This window comes from Anneissia japonica, unplaced genomic scaffold (assembly GCF_011630105.1).
Source record: "Anneissia japonica isolate Jap-2015-1 unplaced genomic scaffold, ASM1163010v1 scaffold288121_len269371_cov247, whole genome shotgun sequence".
NCBI classification, from domain to species: Eukaryota; Metazoa; Echinodermata; class Crinoidea; order Comatulida; family Comatulidae; genus Anneissia; species Anneissia japonica.
The window spans coordinates 56,654-75,324 of record NW_022752873.1 but is presented as its reverse complement, the minus strand read 5'-3'; the positions used below and the strand labels follow the sequence as shown (position 1 = coordinate 75,324).

Here is an 18,671-nt window from a genome sequence, read left to right as displayed (position 1 = left end):
TATTTCGACATTAATTATGTCATCATCAGGAATGATGATGACATAATTAATGTCGAAATATTGAATCCCAACACGATGGCGTGTATTTCAATACTTGGAGTATGTATTATACTTTCTAGTATACACTTGTAACACTGGAATCTTGACTACAATTGGTCAATTGATCATGTTCTGCTTTAATTATTATTTTATTATGAAAATTCATTGAAAGTGGACTACAGTAACTTGATTACGTACATACTACCGTACTGTAGTTGTAATAATATGGAGAATTAAATGAGACATTATTTTTACTGTAAAAGTAGGTCGAGTCTGTCATATTAGTCAGGTATAACTATATAAAATGAAACATTGACTTTAACTAGTAGTAGGCCTATTTCTTCACAAGATTCTGCCAGCAGTCTATGCTGGCTTTATCAGGTGCAGTTTTTACTGGAGAATATTTTTCCTTTGCATTTACTTTCTACCCAGAATTGTACTAATTTAGGTTCAGTTTTTCTTACTCTTCAGATTTGCTATGAAGTGATGTAGTTCTGTTCAGATGTCTTCTTGGACTCCTATCACGATCTTTCTTGCCACTTCCATGTTCAGTTCTCCGACCTCTAAAAGAGACAGAAACCAACACATTTTTCCAAAGTTGTAATGACATGTACAGTAGTATAGTAAATTTTTAAATGAAAATAACATTTTTAGAACAAGAAATTTGACTGCACTTCTAAAAACAAGAACTGATTTCACTGCAAATTTGTAATTTATATAAAAATATAATAAACATGTACCATAAATGCTTGAATAAATGCCGCTGCACTTATACATTTTTTGGAGGCTTCAGCGCTTATAAAAAATATTGGTGTGACGCTTTCCATGCCCGTTCCCATGTTACCTATTTCCTGTAGTTTGGTAGGCCTATCATAGGTCCTACGTCATCATAAATAAACGTTTGTAAAGAAGAAATAATTTTATTTGTTTTATTTCAAACATCATCCAACAGCTAAAAAAGCCTTACAGTATGTCTTAAATACATAATATAAAAATTTTTGAAATCAGTAATAAATTACCAGTGTCTCTATTTTTTTAATTCTTGAATTTAAGTCTTATAATTCGGATCAGAATTTTCCAATGAAACATCCAACAACAAAATTCAGCATCATCTTTTTTTCTTTATAGCGTCCTGTTTAACATTCAGGTTCTTGTATTGGGGTCCATCGAACCGCCCTTTAGCCTTAGGCTCTGGTAGTTGTTCTGCTAGATAATGCCTTTCATTAGACATTATATATACGCATTTGGACCATCTTATTTTTTTTAAAGATAGTAATTGTACATGTGAACCCATGTATTTATATACAGTATAAGTAAAAAATAACAACATTTTTTTTTATTACCTTGGAAAGAAATGCATTATTTGTTACAGGGCGGTAATTAGGTTTCTTAAGAAGCGGACGAATAAGTCCAGCTTTAAGGACTTCAGGAAAAACACAGCTAGATAATGATAAATTAACAATAGTTCTTAAAATGGGCACCATTGCACAATTGATGGAGTGGAAAATTTTAGTTGGAATAGGATCAAGTTCACAACTTTTATCAGGCATTGACATAATGAGTTTACCAATAGTGTCATCATTTACAAATGGTACTGTAAATGACGTAAATTCATAAAATTGAAGAGTGTGAGAATTGTCACGCTGATCAACATGGATGTTAAAATTACCAGTTATTAATTAAATTGTCACTGAGTGAATAATGCTCAAGAAGGATTGAATAATATTAATAAATATAATTTATTATTAATACAACTAGGCCTAGGCCTAGCCTATATATATACAATTAATTATAATCTAGGCCTAGTAGGCCCTAGGCCCTTGTCCTACTAACATAGGTTATAAAAAAAAAATAACAAACCTTGAAGATATGTTGTCAACCCTTCGCTGGGTTGGTTGTCTAGGCCTAGGTCTACTATGCCTAGGCTTACTTGAATCTGATGGGTGGTAAAACTGATGGCCGTTTGGCGCCTGGTCTCTTTCATTCATTCTTCTTGGTCCTCCTAGCCTAGGCCTAGACGATATCGGCCTAGATTTTGAACTTCTTGGCATATCTTCACAATCAGTACCAATGTTACCTGTACTTGAACCAATCATTTCCACAACTAAGAGATAACAAATTGTTTTTACACTATAAAATAAGTCCGATAAATATAAAAGTTGTTTTCGAATCAGTACAGTGATCTTCGTTAAAAGATTACCGCCGTCAAATTTCGCGCGAAATCCAGCGATGACGATGAGGTCAAAGAGTAGGTTCAAAAGAAAGTGTACCTACCTAGGGCCTATTGCATATTCATCATCCATATTAATGAGCTTCTTAAGCAAGGGTAGGTAGGAGGAGGAGGAGAGCATTGACGTTTTTGCACCATGGAGATTGATAATTCCTGTATGTACAAATATCATTCTATTTATATATTGATGTATTACACAGAAGTGGGTTTCTACTATTTTGCAATGAAAATTTTGTTTTTATTTGCTACATTGTGAAGTATAATCTATTTTCTGCCGGGGGTGGGTAATTCAATTGTTACATATCCTCACCTATAATTAAAAAACTATTTGTTTTAAGGTTATATATTTATTACTTTGCTTTTGATTAATAATCATAATCAAGATCAAAGTTTTTAAATAAATATATATTTTTAAAATGTGGTACTGTACTTACTACACTTACTACTACTACAGTCTGTATTCTTGAATCTCGGTTGAAATGGACTGAGCAATAAAGTTTGCGCATGCGTGTAGCGATTTTAGAGAAGGTTGCCCTTTCCCTTGATTTCCCTTGTTATGTTTCAAATGAATGGCGGTAAACAATTGGAGGAGCATCTTGATGAGATAGTTTGTTCATTTTTTACTATCTTTCACTTGTTGTAAACGGAGACAAATTACGAATAGTTTATAATATTGGTTGAAGCAAGTATGTTTAGCCATAGCAATGCTTTTAACTACTGACTGTTTGCTCTGTCTTTTTGTCATGTGTATACAAAATATGTGGATTTCACCACCAGGCGCCGGGGATTGAGCAGTAAATTCCTGCTTGTCAGTGGCTAGAAAACGGGGTGTTTGACCTAGGGTAGGCCTAGCTAGGCTGACATCTGATAAACTACTAGTCCTAATTTCAGCCGGCTATAGCAACAGCTGATCTGTACATACATATAGTAGTAGTAGCCATAGTAGGCTAGACCTATAATATAGTATAAATATAATTATAATATAGGCCCTAGCCTAGCCTAGGCCTGCAGTCCAGCCTAGCCAGGCCTAGCCCTATGCTAGGCCTTCAGTTCTAGACTACTACTATTACTAGGCTAGTAGAGGCCTAGGTAGGGTATTCGCAGGTAGGTAGGGTTTGTGATTACAAAATAATGAATAAAATAATATTTTCAATCAGGCCTTAATAATATTTTGTACTATTTCACCCACAGGAACTTTGGTTTTACTTTTAAAATATCTTCCAGAAGTTATTATTATCTGTTGTTTTTGTGAACACTTTCAAGAAATGCTTGGATGCTGTTGGTGGGTCTAAAAGGCTTAACGCCTAAAACTTACACATTTAATAATCTACCTAGTGTACTATTAGGACCTGAGAAGGCTAGTGGTACCGTTATATTGAATTTATCATTTTAACAGGCTAGTCTATTTTAGGAATACTGTAGGATCTGGCTTGACTACTACAAATTAACTAACCTAGGCAAGGCCTAGCTTGGGTAGAACATTTACTAACTTATATGTTTGTTCTCTTTCAGATAGCACCATTTAAGCTGTTGGATTGCCATTCAAAAAAGCAATCTTAAATTAACTAAAGTTTGCCACAAGCAGATAGTTTCCTGAAAAAATGGAGGAAACACCAGTTCCTGTTAAGAAAAGGTTGTCTTTATCACTTGCAGCTAAAGATGTATGCTCCCCTTGCTTTAGCAAAAATGCTGTAGAATCGCCAATGAGTAGCCTTGCACACAGTCTGATTGGTCTGTCGTGGTACGTTGAAATTTATAAACCATTATATATGTAATAAAAATTGTACACTCTTAAAAACACAAACATTAAGAAAACCCATATTGATTTTCAATATTTATTTTTTTCCGTAGAACATCAGGGGATCAGACTTCTAATAAAAAAATGAAATACTGTATCAGTATGGGTCCTCTTTTTGTTAACAGTATAATAATGTCTCAGCTCAGAGGGTGCTTATGATGATATTGTATTATTTATATGTTAAGTGTAGACCAAGGTTTATTTCATGTATTTTTTTTCAAATAATCAAGCAAAACTGATTCAAACATTTGATTCACATAAAACTCAAGGAAGTATAAATAATAATGTGTTTCTTTCAAAGTGAAATTACTACAGTTAATAATAATAATAATAGTTGAATAATTTCTAAGTTGATCTTATTGTACATGCCAAATTAATGTGTTTTCCATTATTAACAATCTGTAAGTCAAATTTTATCTAAGTTGAACAATATTTCAATGGCATTTTGGATTTAACTTAGGCAAGTTCAACTGTATTATTAAATTATGGTTTTAATGATCCACATAAAGCAGAGTGTACATTACTCTTCAACTAATGGGTTAAAAGTATAATGTGGTTTTATTTAAATTATTTCTACCATTTACGGATAATAATGAACATAGTTGTAGATACTTTATAACAATTGTAAAATAGTGTGCAGTACTAATTGTGTTTTCTAATTTGTAACTTGAATCAATCTAATAAGAGAAATCTTGACTAGTATCATATTTATAACCTAAGTAATCAAAGGTTGATTTCATTTTTGCAGTGCTGGGGGAACACCAAGAAGACGTCTGTCTTTGTGTGAATCACCAGCATCATCTAGATCATCTTTAAGCTCTGACGCAGGTAATTAATAATTGTAGCAGTGTACCATAATACAGTAGTTCATTTACACTGTATGTGCAAGTCTTATTAGAATAGATAGACTTGCACACTGCTCCATTAATTAAGACATTAATGGCCAAATATTACCAGAAGATTATTAATCTTAATGCATAGCTCAGCAAAAGTTAGCTTGTGTGTGTGTGCGCTAAACTATGGATGTCCGTTTTTAACCTTTGGTACCCAGTTCAATTCCATCCGCTGTTCTCCTTTTGTGCACATCGTTTAGAGACGTTTAAGCTGTTTGGTCTCATGCAATATTGCCCATGAGCATGTTAAATGATGCACTACACTCTTCGGAAAAGATACAGATTTGTTTCCTAGTTTATTGCCACTACCAGATGGACCCCATTGAAAATATGTCTTTGGATTTCTGTGGGTTTCCCTTGGTGTTCACATCGATTAATGTATATCTAAGGCATGACATATTCTGAAAGCCTGCCACCCTCCAAAAATATTTATTAAAATATAAACACTTTTTAATTGTTGGTATCTTTACCACCATTGATAAATCATGGTTTCAGATTGATGGTGGTTCAGAATTGTACATCCAGCGCTAACTGTTGCTTATTTATGTGCAAACATTTTGCAGACCTATAAAACAAATCCTTTGTTATTTATCATTAAAGCTTTGTGTTGAGCTATTTTAGAATACAGTTCCTGCTTGAAACCCTCAGTAAAAACCTATTGCGTGTTGAAAGATAATATATTTTTATTCATCTTTATTTTGGACAATCTCTAAACTCCTTGATTCTTAATATTTTGCATACCAGGTGCATAGTTCTGCACCATTTTATCTTCTAGGTACACAGGAACTCTTTTTGCTTTCTGTATAACCCATTTTTCTTGAAGATACTTTTTCACTGTTAGTTTCCAGTGTAGATTTATTAAAAACTAGAGTTAGTTATGGACATAATTGTAATGGAGCTTAGCTCTGGTGGAAACAGTGTACAGTAGTAATAGCTTGTACTAATGGACTTATTCCTGATTTTATAATACAGTTAACTAGATTACCTGCTGCAGAAGCTTCATTAGATACAATGTTTTTATTTATCAGAAGAATATATGTATCAGGTTGACAGCTGTGTTACCACTACCCAGCTTTATTTTCTCAACTAAAGCAAATCCCTAAAACAATGGCAAGGATATCTGCTTTGTGTTAGTCTTAGTTTCTGCACTGTGCTTTGCGGTTCCTCATAGACAGATTTAGCCCTAATCAATAATGCCCTGCATTAGGCCTGCCATGCAGTAATTAATATTATTCAACTCAACAACATGGCTTTCCATTCAACATTACTACTTAATACATTTTCTGATCTTTGTACCTCCAGTCCTGTCTTGGGTGGTGTAGACCAATATCTTCTGATGACGTCTTGGAGTACTGTACATTTCTACCTTGCAGCTTAACCCAGTATTCTCCTGAAGCTGTTTTAGCCGTCAATTTTACTAGTAAAAATAACTGACCAACCAGTAAAAATTATGTGTTGGTAGAATAAAAAAATCACTTATTAGGCATAGGCTGGCCTTCTTTCAATAAACGAACATCATTCCAACCTAAGCTATGATTATGTATTGTTTTTTTAAGCCATTTAACGTCACTTAAAAGTGGCAATACCTTACATTGCACACTTTAGCTGGCTCTACATGGACAAATTTACCAGTAAAAATTTTCAATTTGGAGAACACTGTTAACCTATGTCTTATATTAAGCTTAGTTGTCACTTTGTGCCCCATCTCCCTTATTTCAGTACCTAATCAAGACAAAATTGGATATTTTTAATCTATTTTTTGTCTAATTTTTTGTAATTTACTCTTACATATTATCTCATTATTGAATCTTATAATAATTATCATAATCACCATTTGTTTGCTTCTGGAATGTATTTAAAATGTTCCTAATGATGCTAAATTCATGATATGTTTTCCAAACCTTCTGGTCACCCCATCTTTGGAGTTAATTACCAATTTCTGTTTTTTAGACAGTGCCAACATTTAGTCGAAAGGTCCATTGATTAATCTCAGATAAGATAGTTTAATACATACAAATGATGATGACATAATTAATGTCGAAATATTGAATTTTGATACTTAGCTTGGAACTATCATACATTACATACATAACATGAAAATATCAATAAACAAAAGATAATAATAACAAAACATTAAACAAAACTAAAATTGTCTACAAACGTAGTCCTGCCGCCTGTTGTAAAAAAAGACACCATTGTATTTCTTCTTGTTGAATGGCTGAGAGAAATAATAGGCAGTTAGAATAACAAGCCTGTTTGTAGTAACAACAAACATTTGTATTTTATTTTTTATTGTTGAAAATCAGAGGGATCCACAATGGGCAGTTAGAATGAAAAGCCTGTTGTGGTAACAACAAAACTTTGTATTTTTTGTTGTTGAAAATTTGAGGGATCAGCAAAAGGCGGTTAGAATACTGTTGTAGCAACAAGAGAACATTGCATTTTTTGTTGTTGAAAATCTAGAGGCAAACAATGGGCAGTTAGAATATGGAGGAAATATTTCCTCCATGGTTAGAATAAGAACTGATTATATTGAATGTTATCAGTGGTAGATCATGGATCCTGGAATTTTAAATAAATAAAGGAACCACCATGGATCGCTTAACTTACCTACAGCTTATGGCCCATGTATGTTCCACATACGAGCGAGCCATACGCTGGCATACGTCGAAAAGTTTTGTGCATGCACAAAATTTTTCAAAGTACTCGCCTTACTAGGACGTATACCAGCGTGCTCTTAACTTATACAAAACTTACCAATAACTTATTTGACATACGCCAGCGTATTCGCCATTTTTTTCATACGTCAACATACGCGGGTTAAATCGTCAAGGTGTGACAGGGCCATAATGAGATAGGTTTATATTTTTATTATACAGTATGACATGGAAATTTGTTTTCTCTTTAACAATATAAGACTATGCATATGAAATGCATAGTACAAACAAACATTTATTTAATGTATACCCTAGTGCTATAGTTATAAAAATTGCTATAGAAATCAAAACATTTTAGTCAACTTCACTCTAAACTAAGCTATAATGTAATATGTTTTAAAAATGATAACGATCTAGAAAAAGCTAAGCCAGGAAAAATTAAATTCTTATGATTCTGAGAGTTTCTCCAAAAGTTTTCCCTGTACTAAATACTGTACCCCCAAAACAGACTATGATAGGCTATAGAGCACCTGGGATACCATCTGCATAAATAAATACCCAGGCAAATCATTTATGTTTCAGCCATGCTAGGCGCTTACTAAGAACCATTTCAGAGCCACCCACCTACAGCCCACCTCCAGTAACCCCAGTGTTTTCAATGCCCAAGTTCTTTAGTGAAAATGACGACGGAGATGAAATTAAGGTATGTAAACTCTACTATTCAGGATGTGGAATGATTATAAATAATGCCGGTGGTGATAGTGATAATGGCGGTGGTGTTAGTGATAATGGCCGTAGTTATAGTGATAATGGCGGTGGTGATAATGACTGGCAATGGTGATAGTGATAATATCAGTGGTGATATTGATAATATCAGTGGTGATAGTGATAATATCAGTGGTGATAGTGATAATATCAGTGGTGATAGTGATAATATCAGTGGTGATAGTGATAATATCAGTGGTGATAGTGATAATATCAGTGGTGATAGTGATAATGTAGGTTCATATTTCAAAACAGTTGTGTCCTCTGCTGGTGATTCCATCATGTTTTTTCTTCGTAGGATGAAATATCTGTTGTGAATCAGAACACCACTAACAAGGATATGTCCACGTTTACCAAACCTTGTATTCCTGCTGGAAAGGTCCAGCCTTTCCGCTCCATCTCAGCACCTGCAAACCTTGTAAGTCAACGTGAGATGTATATACCTTTTTTATTTCATTCTCATCCAACATGAAATGATGTTCTGTAAAATATGTTCCTTTATAAGTTAAGTTATGGTTTGTGAAGTGATGGTTTATGGATTATGAGAAAATCTGTTTGCTGTTGTAGGCATTAAAACATAGAACTAGTATATTAAAATTTTTATATAACGATGATAATAATAATAATGTGCATGGTTTGTTAATTTTTAGGTGGTTTAAGTTGAGAGCAGCTTAGCTCAGTCGGCTAATCTGGTGGTAGCCACTGTGTGTGGAGATATCTAGGTCCCCAGTTCAATTCCCATCGCTGCCTCTCCTTGTGTTTCAGCTGTAGGGCTGAAACACAAGTTACAATAGTGCACCGTCTTTCGGATGAGACGTTTAAGGCGTTGGTCCCGTGTGTATATGTGGCTTATGTGCACGTTAAAGAACGAAGTACACTCTTTGGAAAAGAGTAGGGGGTTGTCTCCTGGTGTACTTCCCAATCACCACCAGAAGGACCCCACTGGAAATAAGTCTTCTAGACTTTCGTGGGCTATCCTTGGTGTTTACACTGAATAAATCCAATTCAAAATTAATCCTATCCAAAGTTGTATCTTTTTCAATTTTTCTTTGTTTTATATAGAAACCTTGTCTTTGTACATATATTCTTCAAATCTATATTGCCTTTTAAAATATTCTGTTTATTCCTTTACTGTTTTTTAAAAATTTCTTTATTGTTTTTCTTTATTGTTTTTTCTTTATTGTTTTTTTCTGTTTGTTTCTTTCTTTCTTTTTAATTCAATTTATTTTAAAATTTTAGATAATGGTTAATTGTATTCCATCCTGTTACTGGCAGGCTACCTGCTGTTTGTCTGTCTACATCTGATGAATAGTGATTATCAATCTAAAAAAAAAAATTATCACCCTACTTATTTAGTATGAAGCTAACATATTATGATAATAGAAATTTTACATTGAGATTTGTTATTTACTGGTTCTTGAGGCTTTGGACAGCTTTGCAAAAGTTTAAGAAGCTGGAAGAGTTACCCTTTTAAATATTGTTGAAATAAAAATAAATAAATGTAAATTACGGTATAAAATTTTAAAAAAAAAAAAAAACTTCCTCCGCACAGTTTAAAGATGATGATGGTGATGTAAAATTGAAGACATGTGCATTGACCAATAGTGAGGAGGAAGAGGATGATGGCTTCCTAGAATTCATGGATTCAGAAAATACTGAGGTATGATGTCATTTGCATAATTTTCTCAATTGTCATGAATTGTAGTGAATTTAAGTATATTTAGTAATGCTTGACTGCCATAAAACCTCAAAAAGGAGTCCAGTAAGCTTAATCTCAAGAAGAAGCTCATCTCGAAAAGAAGCCCTGGGCTTCTACAAGATAGTATGGGCTTCTTTTCGAGATAGTACTTACATTCAGACTGACGTTATCTTTGATGATTATGATAGTGTGTCAGTATCAGTATTATTTTATTGCACTAGCATAGTTGAAGTAAAAAAAATACAACAGTATCCATAGTTTGAATATGTTGTATACTGTAGTAGCAATTCCAAATATTTTTCAGCATTCGTTTCGAAAAGAAGCCCCCTCTTTAGTTTGCAAAAGTAATCTCAAAAAGAAGCCCATTTAAAGGTTCTAAAAAAAAAATAAGCCCAGGGCTACTATTCAAGGTTTTATGGTATATTGTTACTTGTTTACTAGACTATGGTATGGACATGTAAGTAAACAGTGGAAATTACTGTAGCTTCCCAACAGATTCTTTAATAAGTTGGGTTTGTATTTGTGGGGTTCTCGTAAAAATCCTGCCGGTGGGCATATTTGCTATTGCCATAGTTAATTATTCCGTACCTCAAAAAGATAATTATTACTACAGCAAATTAAAATGTTAACTATGATGCAACTCGCAGTGAATGATTCACAGTAGTCATTGCTTTTAAGATTTCACTAAACTTTTATCATTTATTTTATTTTTTAAGCCAAACAAAACTTCTGCTCCATCTGGTTTGGATAACCTTATAACAAAGCCCCTTATAAAGAAGTGTTCTCCAACTTCAAAAACAAAAGTCACTCCACCGGGCCCTCTGCAGCCCATTAGTATCAATAAGATGGACGGCAACACACCTGTTGCCTGTCTCTTATACACATCTTAGTATTGGCTTCTTTTCGAGATAGTACTTACATTCAGACTGACGTTATCTTTGATGATTATGATAGTGTGTCAGTATCAGTATTATTTTATTGCACTAGCATGGTTGAAGTAAAAAAATACAACAGTATCCATAGTTGGAATGTTGTATACTGTAGTAGCAATTCCAAATATTTTTCAGCATTCGTTTTGAAAAGAAGCCCCCTCTTTAGTTTGCAAAAGTAATCTCAAAAAGAAGCCCATTTAAGGGTTCTAAAAAAAAAATAAGCCCAGGGCTACTATTCAAGGTTTTATGGTATATTGTTACTTGTTTACTAGACTATGGTATGGACATGTAGGTAAACAGTGGAAATTACTGTAGCTTCCCAACAGATTCTTTAATAAGTTGGGTTTGTATTTGTGGGGTTCTCGTAAAAAATCTTGCCGGTGGGCATATTTGCTATTGCCATAGTTAATTATTCCGTACCTCAAAAAGATAATTATTACTACAGCATATTAAAATGTTAACTATGATGCAACTCGCAGTGAATGATTCACAGTAGTCATTGCTTTTAAGATTTCACTAAACTTTTATCATTTATTTTATTTTTTAAGCCAAACAAAACTTCTGCTCCATCTGGTTTGGATAACCTTATAACAAAGCCCCTTATAAAGAAGTGTTCTCCAACTTCAAAAACAAAAGTCACTCCACCGGGCCCTCTGCAGCCCATTAGTATCAATAAGATGGACGGCAACACACCTGTTGCTATACCTGCAGCTCGTGGAGTAAGACGAAGTATATTCAAAGTTCCCAGTCAACCAAGCATTCAATCATGTTCCTTTCTGAAGAGAAGCGAAAGACCGAGGGACCACCCAAGTCCCATCCAGCGTAAGAAGCCACGCAGTTCTTCCATTGACAGTGGTTGTTTCAAGACACAAACAACTGACGTGAGTGTTCACTTTGGCTCCCCTTTGTTCATGTTGTGCTTTTTAGCAGGTTTTTGTTTTTCATGATAATGTAAGTGTTGATTTTCAAACGTCAATGTTAATTTTTTATGAGCTTTAAAAAAATGTATACAGTATTGATGTTTAACTTGGGGTGTTTTTTTTTTTTGCCAATATTGGTGTTTGAAAACAGTATTTTGGGAGACCAACATTCACATTGATTTAGTTGCAACATCTTTGCACCTTTATCCCTGTTTTCCCCTTGTTTTGTGTTTTTCTTTCTTGTTTTGTATCTGTTTTTGCTATTGCGGAAAAAGAGAATGATTTTGTTTTCTACAACACAAAAATGTTTTTTTACTAAACATTATTTTTATTGTAAAATGTAGATTGTGATGAATTACATAGTTTTCCAAATTCACTTTGAATGAATTGCCCAAGTGTGCATACTTTCATGCTTACATCATATTTAAATTCACTTTGAATGAATTGCCCAAGTGTGCATACTTTCATGCTTACATCATATTTGATGTAAAGTCTATTTTTCTCTTCAGCCCATAATCCCTCGTAAACTAGAGCGGTCCCAATCAATGTTGTCACCTTACACTAGGCCAGCAGACCAACCAGACCTGTTAGGTGACCAGTCAAAGGTAAGGGGTTAAATATATTACCTACGAAACTAAGGGACAATAAAATAAATAATAATAATAAGATTAATAAAGCGCACATACCCACTGCAGTAGTGCTTAAGGCTCTACAGAAAGAAGGAACCAAAAATTGAAAGTGAAATGTAAAGGGGTAAAATGTATAACCTACTAGACGACCAGTCAAAGTGAAGGTAAAATGATTTAGTAAGTAAATGGTACTGCACTATTAAAATCACAAGGTTTTTTTTTTGTTATTGTAACATTATAGATAAATTTATGTAAATAATAGTTTAAAATCATCTGTTGGTATGGTTATTAGATTTTCATAATAATTACAAAATACACAAATATTGTAATAAATATTTGAGAAAAACGTCCCCATCTGATTCGAACACAAGACCTCTACCAACTGAGCTATGAGGTCAAGTGGTTTACACCTTTAGGTTTTCCAATTAGGATGCATCTTTTTCTCAAGGTATTATGTAATACGTAATGAATAATAGTAAATCACATGAAAGTATAGAGATACGCCTCCACTTGTGTTGGTTAAAGGCAATTATTGCAGTATCAATATTAGCTAATATAATATTCAAATAGGAACAATAATGATTTTGTTAATATGTTTAATCTACATGCTTATTAAAGCATTTTTCTTTTTCTCTTTTGATTCATATTTGTCCCAACAGCCATACTGCCTACCTCTTCTTCCTGGTAAACACCGAGACCTTAAGTGTATTTCTCCAAACACTTTAGGTCGATTAATAAACAACGAATTCGCTGACGAAATAGGAGAGTACCATATTGTGGACTGTCGGTACCCTTATGAGTACGAGGGTGGCCATATCAAGGTACGCCTAATTCACAATGTTATTTTAATCAAAATATTTTGCAGACAAAAAATGGAAACATATCTGTATCTCTTTTTAGTAGCTTGTAGCTAGTTATAGAAGCTTGCACTGTACCTCCTGGTAGCCTTTGCCCCAAGTACTGCCTTTAGCACTAGTAGTATTAGCTAATGGTAATTGCCTTCTCTTATGATTAAACTTATTTTTTGACTTGGTAATGTAATGTCATTGTAGTTGTTGCATGCGGTGAATGGAAAGGAAGAAAATAAAGAGTAAAATTAAGTTGATTTTGAAGATTATCTTTATTTCAATGTGAACATTTTTTAAATAATATTGTACAATGTGTGTATTTTACATAATTTAGATCCATTTAATAATTGAATGTTTCTTAAACATTTAATACCAATAAAAATTCATTGTCCTATTTATAGATATAGATATTATTGTAAATTGAGACTATAAAAACTTTTAGTTAAACCTGTCTCTTATACACATCTAGATGTGTATAAGAGACAGGAAGTACTCAGAACTAACCACATACTGACTGCAATTGATCAATGAAATTTTGTTATTACTTAATTAATATTTATGAGGTATAGTAATACCATAATTAATTGGCTAGTACCTACCTCTTTATTAATGGGGCATTACAACACTATTTTTGCATAAGTTGATATGCTACACAACCCTTTGAGTGAAGCTGCTGTAGGTGACAAAGATTTTAACCTTCCAATTCATTAATTTCATCTGCAGGGTTTGTGCGAGCCTCAGAGTTACAGAGAAATGCTTGACAAACATCATAGCGAAGACCTCAAGCATTTCAGGGCCAAATCAAAGTCATGGGCAGGAGAGCGAAGTCGATTAAAACACTCGCGCTCTCAAGAAAATTAACGCACAACTGATTCGCTTAAGAATTTTGCTAACAAATGTTTTCTGTGGTGCAGCTGACTGATGCCAGTTCTGGGCTTCTTTATTCAGTTTCAGCCATTAAAGTAACTATAATTTTTGCAAATGTTTATGTTTAGATTTACTTAGGTGTGTCTTTCTTGTGTTTTTAGGCATTTATGTTATTTAAAAAAAGGGCAATGAGATGCAAATTGATATTAATTTATGAGGCTATTGGAAACTTCTACCTCATGTCTGTTCCAGAACATCAAATGGCATCATTTTTTTATTATGTTAATTATTAGTATATATAATTGTGTAGTATTTTTATATCGTAATTATACAGTTGTGATAACATAATGTGCAACAAATGTGATGCATGTCACTATAATCAAGTTTGCATTTGCAGAATTCAGGGAAAATGACTGCCCTAGGACAATAAGTCCTATGAGGGAAAGAGGAGACAGACTAACCACAGTTGTAATAATAAGCCAGGTTGACAGAAAGATGTAGTGCGTGGAAAAAAACACCGAAAGTTGTTAATTTTTATATTGGAAACATGCTTAAATATTCATGGGGGACCCAGTTAAATCTACTGTAGAAGGAAAGCTTTCAGATATGGTTTTTTATTAACAACATTTATATTGGAGTTTGTTTTCTACAAGTCCACATTTAGAACACACTCTTTTAGATTAGTTTTAACAGATTTACTCAAAGATATTCTGTTTTGTAAGTTATTATATAGTTTTCTGTGAAATATTTTGTCAGAGTAAACTCAGGTATTTATATGACAAAAAATCAAAATCATGTAAATATAAATATTGATTCATTCAAAGGCAAATAACATGTTGCATGTCAGAATACCTGATATTATGTACAAATGTAATATTTATTCATTATTAATTAATTAAAAATAAAAATATATATATACAGGAGTCTTCTAAGTATTAAGTTGTATTATTGTATTTCTTTTAAAAAAAATATCAGTTGCAGAAATCACCAAGTATTAATAAACAATAGTATTTGAAGGAAAATAGAGAGTTGATGGTGTTAAATGAATTAATTGTACTTGCATGTACAGTACTACTATTGAGGCTGTTAACATGTGTGCGATACTACAAACCTCCACACTACACAGTCCTAAATGCAGGATTGGCTACTTTTGCTTATATCCATCAGATCCTAACCACCCTTGTATTTTGTACTCCTCCCAAATTATCATGTGTTTTGTATACCCACAAAAAGATTTCTTTATCCCTCCTCACAATCTAGCATGTATTCTTAACCCCTGTATAAAGTTCATTGACTCTGTATCTCTTTTTAGTAGCTTGTAGCTAGTTATAGAAGCTTGCACTGTACCTCCTGGTAGCCTTTGCCCCAAGTACTGCCTTTAGCACTAGTAGTATTAGCTAATGGTAATTGCCTTCTCTTATGATTAAACTTATTTTTTGACTTGGTAATGTAATGTCATTGTAGTTGTTGCATGCGGTGAATGGAAAGGAAGAAAATAAAGAGTAAAATTAAGTTGATTTTGAAGATTATCTTTATTTCAATGTGAACATTTTTTAAATAATATTGTACAATGTGTGTATTTTACATAATTTAGATCCATTTAATAATTGAATGTTTCTTAAACATTTAATACCAATAAAAATTCATTGTCCTATTTATAGATATAGATATTATTGTAAATTGAGACTATAAAAACTTTTAGTTAAACTGTCCATACTGACAAACAAGCCATAGATATTGATTGTAGAATTCTTAATTTCAAACCAATTAAAAGTATACATACTGCTACAATATCCACAGTAGAACCTAATGAAATTATTTTAAAAAATCACAGGTATATTTCAAGTATCAAACATAATTGTCATAAAGAAAGTGAATCCAGTTTGTATTTTGTATATAAAACAAATAAAGAAAAAGGTTATTATCATGAACACAACGCCAAATGAGTGCATCTAGATATTAAATGAGGCTCTTCAAGAATTTGAACATTTACCAGGTGAAGCTATTCATTGGCCAATAACAAGATGGACAATCTGGGATGTTTACATTCAAGGATAAATGAATTATAATACTGAAAATGACATAATAAGCAGCATTTATTACATATTATTTGAGTGTTACAATTGTGATCTGTGTTGTACATAGGCCTCATCTGACTTATTAAAACATCAAGGCATGTAATATGTAGCATTGCAATGTATATTGAAAATAGAAATATCTATTTTAGAAGCAATGGAAAACAAAGAAGAATTATGGTGTGCCGCTTATTTTGGAGTAGCATTTAACTAAGAGAGAAGCTTATTAGATCGTTTACAGTACCTACATTTACTCAAATTGACTTTCCGAACTAAACATTCCCATTTCAATGGTAGAGCTGGTAACATTTTACAGGGGTGGTGCCAGCGGGGGGACCAGAGTCTCACCGTCGGAGAGAGCCTCCCCCCCCCCCTCCCTTGTCAGGGAAAAAAACGACAATTCGTCGGGGAAAAAAAAATAATATGTATTTTCTACATATTAGTAGACTCTAAAATTGATTAAATAAGCCTTTGAAACCCCTAAATTGTCAAAATTTTCGGGGGATTTTCCCCTAGACCTTTTTCAATCTTTTAATAAAAGCTTGACCACGCCCACTGGGGGCATGGACCCCTGTCGGGGACCTGCGGCCCCTCCCCCGTCCCCGTTGAGCAAATCCTGGCACCACCCCTGCATTTTTCAGTAAGTCAGTACAGTATCTATTTGACATTTGTTCAGATCAACTATAGTCAGTAATAAGTTTTCAACAAAGCAAGCAAAATGTGAATCTAATCATCATGAACTAGCACTACATGGTACACTGGGCTGGTACCTTGACGACCTGGGCAAGTACTTGATGCTGTTAGCCAATACAAGGTACCCATTATACTGCACATTATGCCTTGGGCTAGTTGAATTGCCATGAATTAGTGCATTATTCCATGGGCTAGACCATAACCTGGGCTAGTACATGATACCTAAACCCACTTCACTAGTTTGCTGATTTGATTCCTGTTCCGCTTTCTTCCTCCACTGAAAATTTGGGTCACTGATAAGATGAGCAATAATTAGTAATATTATATTTATGCTAAAAAGGCCAAAGGTGACGACAAGTAGCCAGAAGGAGTACCCATAGTCTGCACTCTCTGTTACAAAATAATTTGGTGCCTTTGTGTCTACATCATTTAGAACATTAAATTGAAGAGTTTCGTAGTACAAGCCAACATATGTGAATAATGCTATGGCAGAAAATGCACCTGAAATGACAAAACAAAAAACATTTTAGATACTTCTCATTCATTAAATATCTTGTCAAATAGTACAAGATTGGTTAAATCCATTAAAATTCATGTTCATTGTTGGTGCACACATCAGTTATCCTTAATGCACAGATATATATTTATTCTGTTGGTAAAGTCACCTGAAGAACTTCCCTGTGTAATAGTAACATTATTGTCTTTTTATTGGTGACAATTCATTGTAATTTTATTGGTGACAAATGGCAATTACTCTTTGGAATATAATTTAGTAATTGAACATGTTTGTTTCATTGCATTATTCCCAGACCAACATTGAGCATGTTTGTTTTTATTTTCGTGTTTATGTTAGAGGTCTGATGATGATGATGATTATTATTATTATTTTAAAAACAACATTGAAATTAAACATTTAATGGGAAATTAGGTGTGAGTGGAAATAAACTGCTCAGTAAATTGAAATAATGCAGAAAAAGTAAAATTAAAGTGTTTCCATTTTGTTAACAGGTACGACAGAGGTGAGAAAAATACTACTGTAATTGTTTTTTGTTGTGACAGATATTAATCAAAGCTTTCCGGTTGATTACATTGCTTTTGTAATAAATATAATGATGCCTGCTGATTTTAATATGAATGTATAAATGGAAATGCAATCTACTTGAGTGGGTGAGGGGCACAAAATGGGGGAAAGTATCCAGGTAACTAAATTCAATAAAAAATAAAAAATCAAGTCATAACATTCAGGGAGCCCGATGGGCAAAAGGGTGTTTGATAGATGAATGATGTTTAAACAAGACAAGTTTGCTGTTCATAGAACCCTTTCACTATCAGGCATCGATTTATGACTACCATACAGACCTTTCTTTGTCTATGCCATTAGATATCAACACTGAATAACATAAATGTCACAAGAGACGGGGAATGTGATTGTGTTTCAGACTTCCAGAGTGTACAACCTTTGTTCAGGTAATTTGATATATGTCAGTCCTGTCAGTGAATCAAGATGATTGGCTTTGAAAAACAAGTGGAGCATAAAACAACTACTACCTGAAAGATGCGTTGGGATGGAGACTAATGGATGAGAAAGTTAATGAATGCCACTCAGAAACCGTGGCCCCCATGATA

At 33.5% G+C, this 18,671-nt stretch overlaps 3 protein-coding genes across 4 annotated transcripts in view; 1 reads left to right on the top strand and 2 right to left on the bottom strand.

The window, feature by feature from the left end:
- LOC117122372 (histone RNA hairpin-binding protein-like) overlaps positions 1 to 2,242 on the bottom strand; it is a 6,016-nt gene extending 3,774 nt beyond the window's left edge. The window contains exons 1-2 of the mRNA XM_033267923.1: positions 1,900 to 2,242; positions 504 to 602 (exon numbers count right to left, since the gene is read on the bottom strand). Coding sequence (XP_033123814.1) covers positions 504 to 602; positions 1,900 to 2,135 — 335 coding nt within the window. The 5' untranslated portion in view covers positions 2,136 to 2,242. The remainder of the gene's footprint in view (positions 1 to 503; positions 603 to 1,899) is intronic.
- A 558-nt stretch (positions 2,243 to 2,800) lies between these two features.
- LOC117122365 (M-phase inducer phosphatase 2-like) lies at positions 2,801 to 15,794 on the top strand. The gene is made up of 11 exons (XM_033267916.1): positions 2,801 to 2,955; positions 3,782 to 4,010; positions 4,816 to 4,902; positions 8,200 to 8,320; positions 8,681 to 8,800; positions 9,935 to 10,042; positions 10,798 to 10,933; positions 11,524 to 11,894; positions 12,443 to 12,538; positions 13,222 to 13,448; positions 14,124 to 15,794. The coding sequence occupies exons 2-11, from the start codon at positions 3,871 to 3,873 to the stop codon at positions 14,269 to 14,271; spliced, it is 1,554 nt and encodes a 517-aa protein (XP_033123807.1). The 5' UTR covers positions 2,801 to 2,955; positions 3,782 to 3,870; the 3' UTR covers positions 14,272 to 15,794.
- A 150-nt stretch (positions 15,795 to 15,944) lies between these two features.
- LOC117122371 (clarin-3-like) overlaps positions 15,945 to 18,671 on the bottom strand; it is a 6,526-nt gene continuing 3,799 nt past the window's right edge. For both annotated transcript variants that reach the window (XM_033267922.1, XM_033267921.1), the window contains exon 3: positions 15,945 to 17,546. In XM_033267922.1, coding sequence (XP_033123813.1) covers positions 17,254 to 17,546 — 293 coding nt within the window. In that variant the 3' untranslated portion in view covers positions 15,945 to 17,253. The remainder of the gene's footprint in view (positions 17,547 to 18,671) is intronic.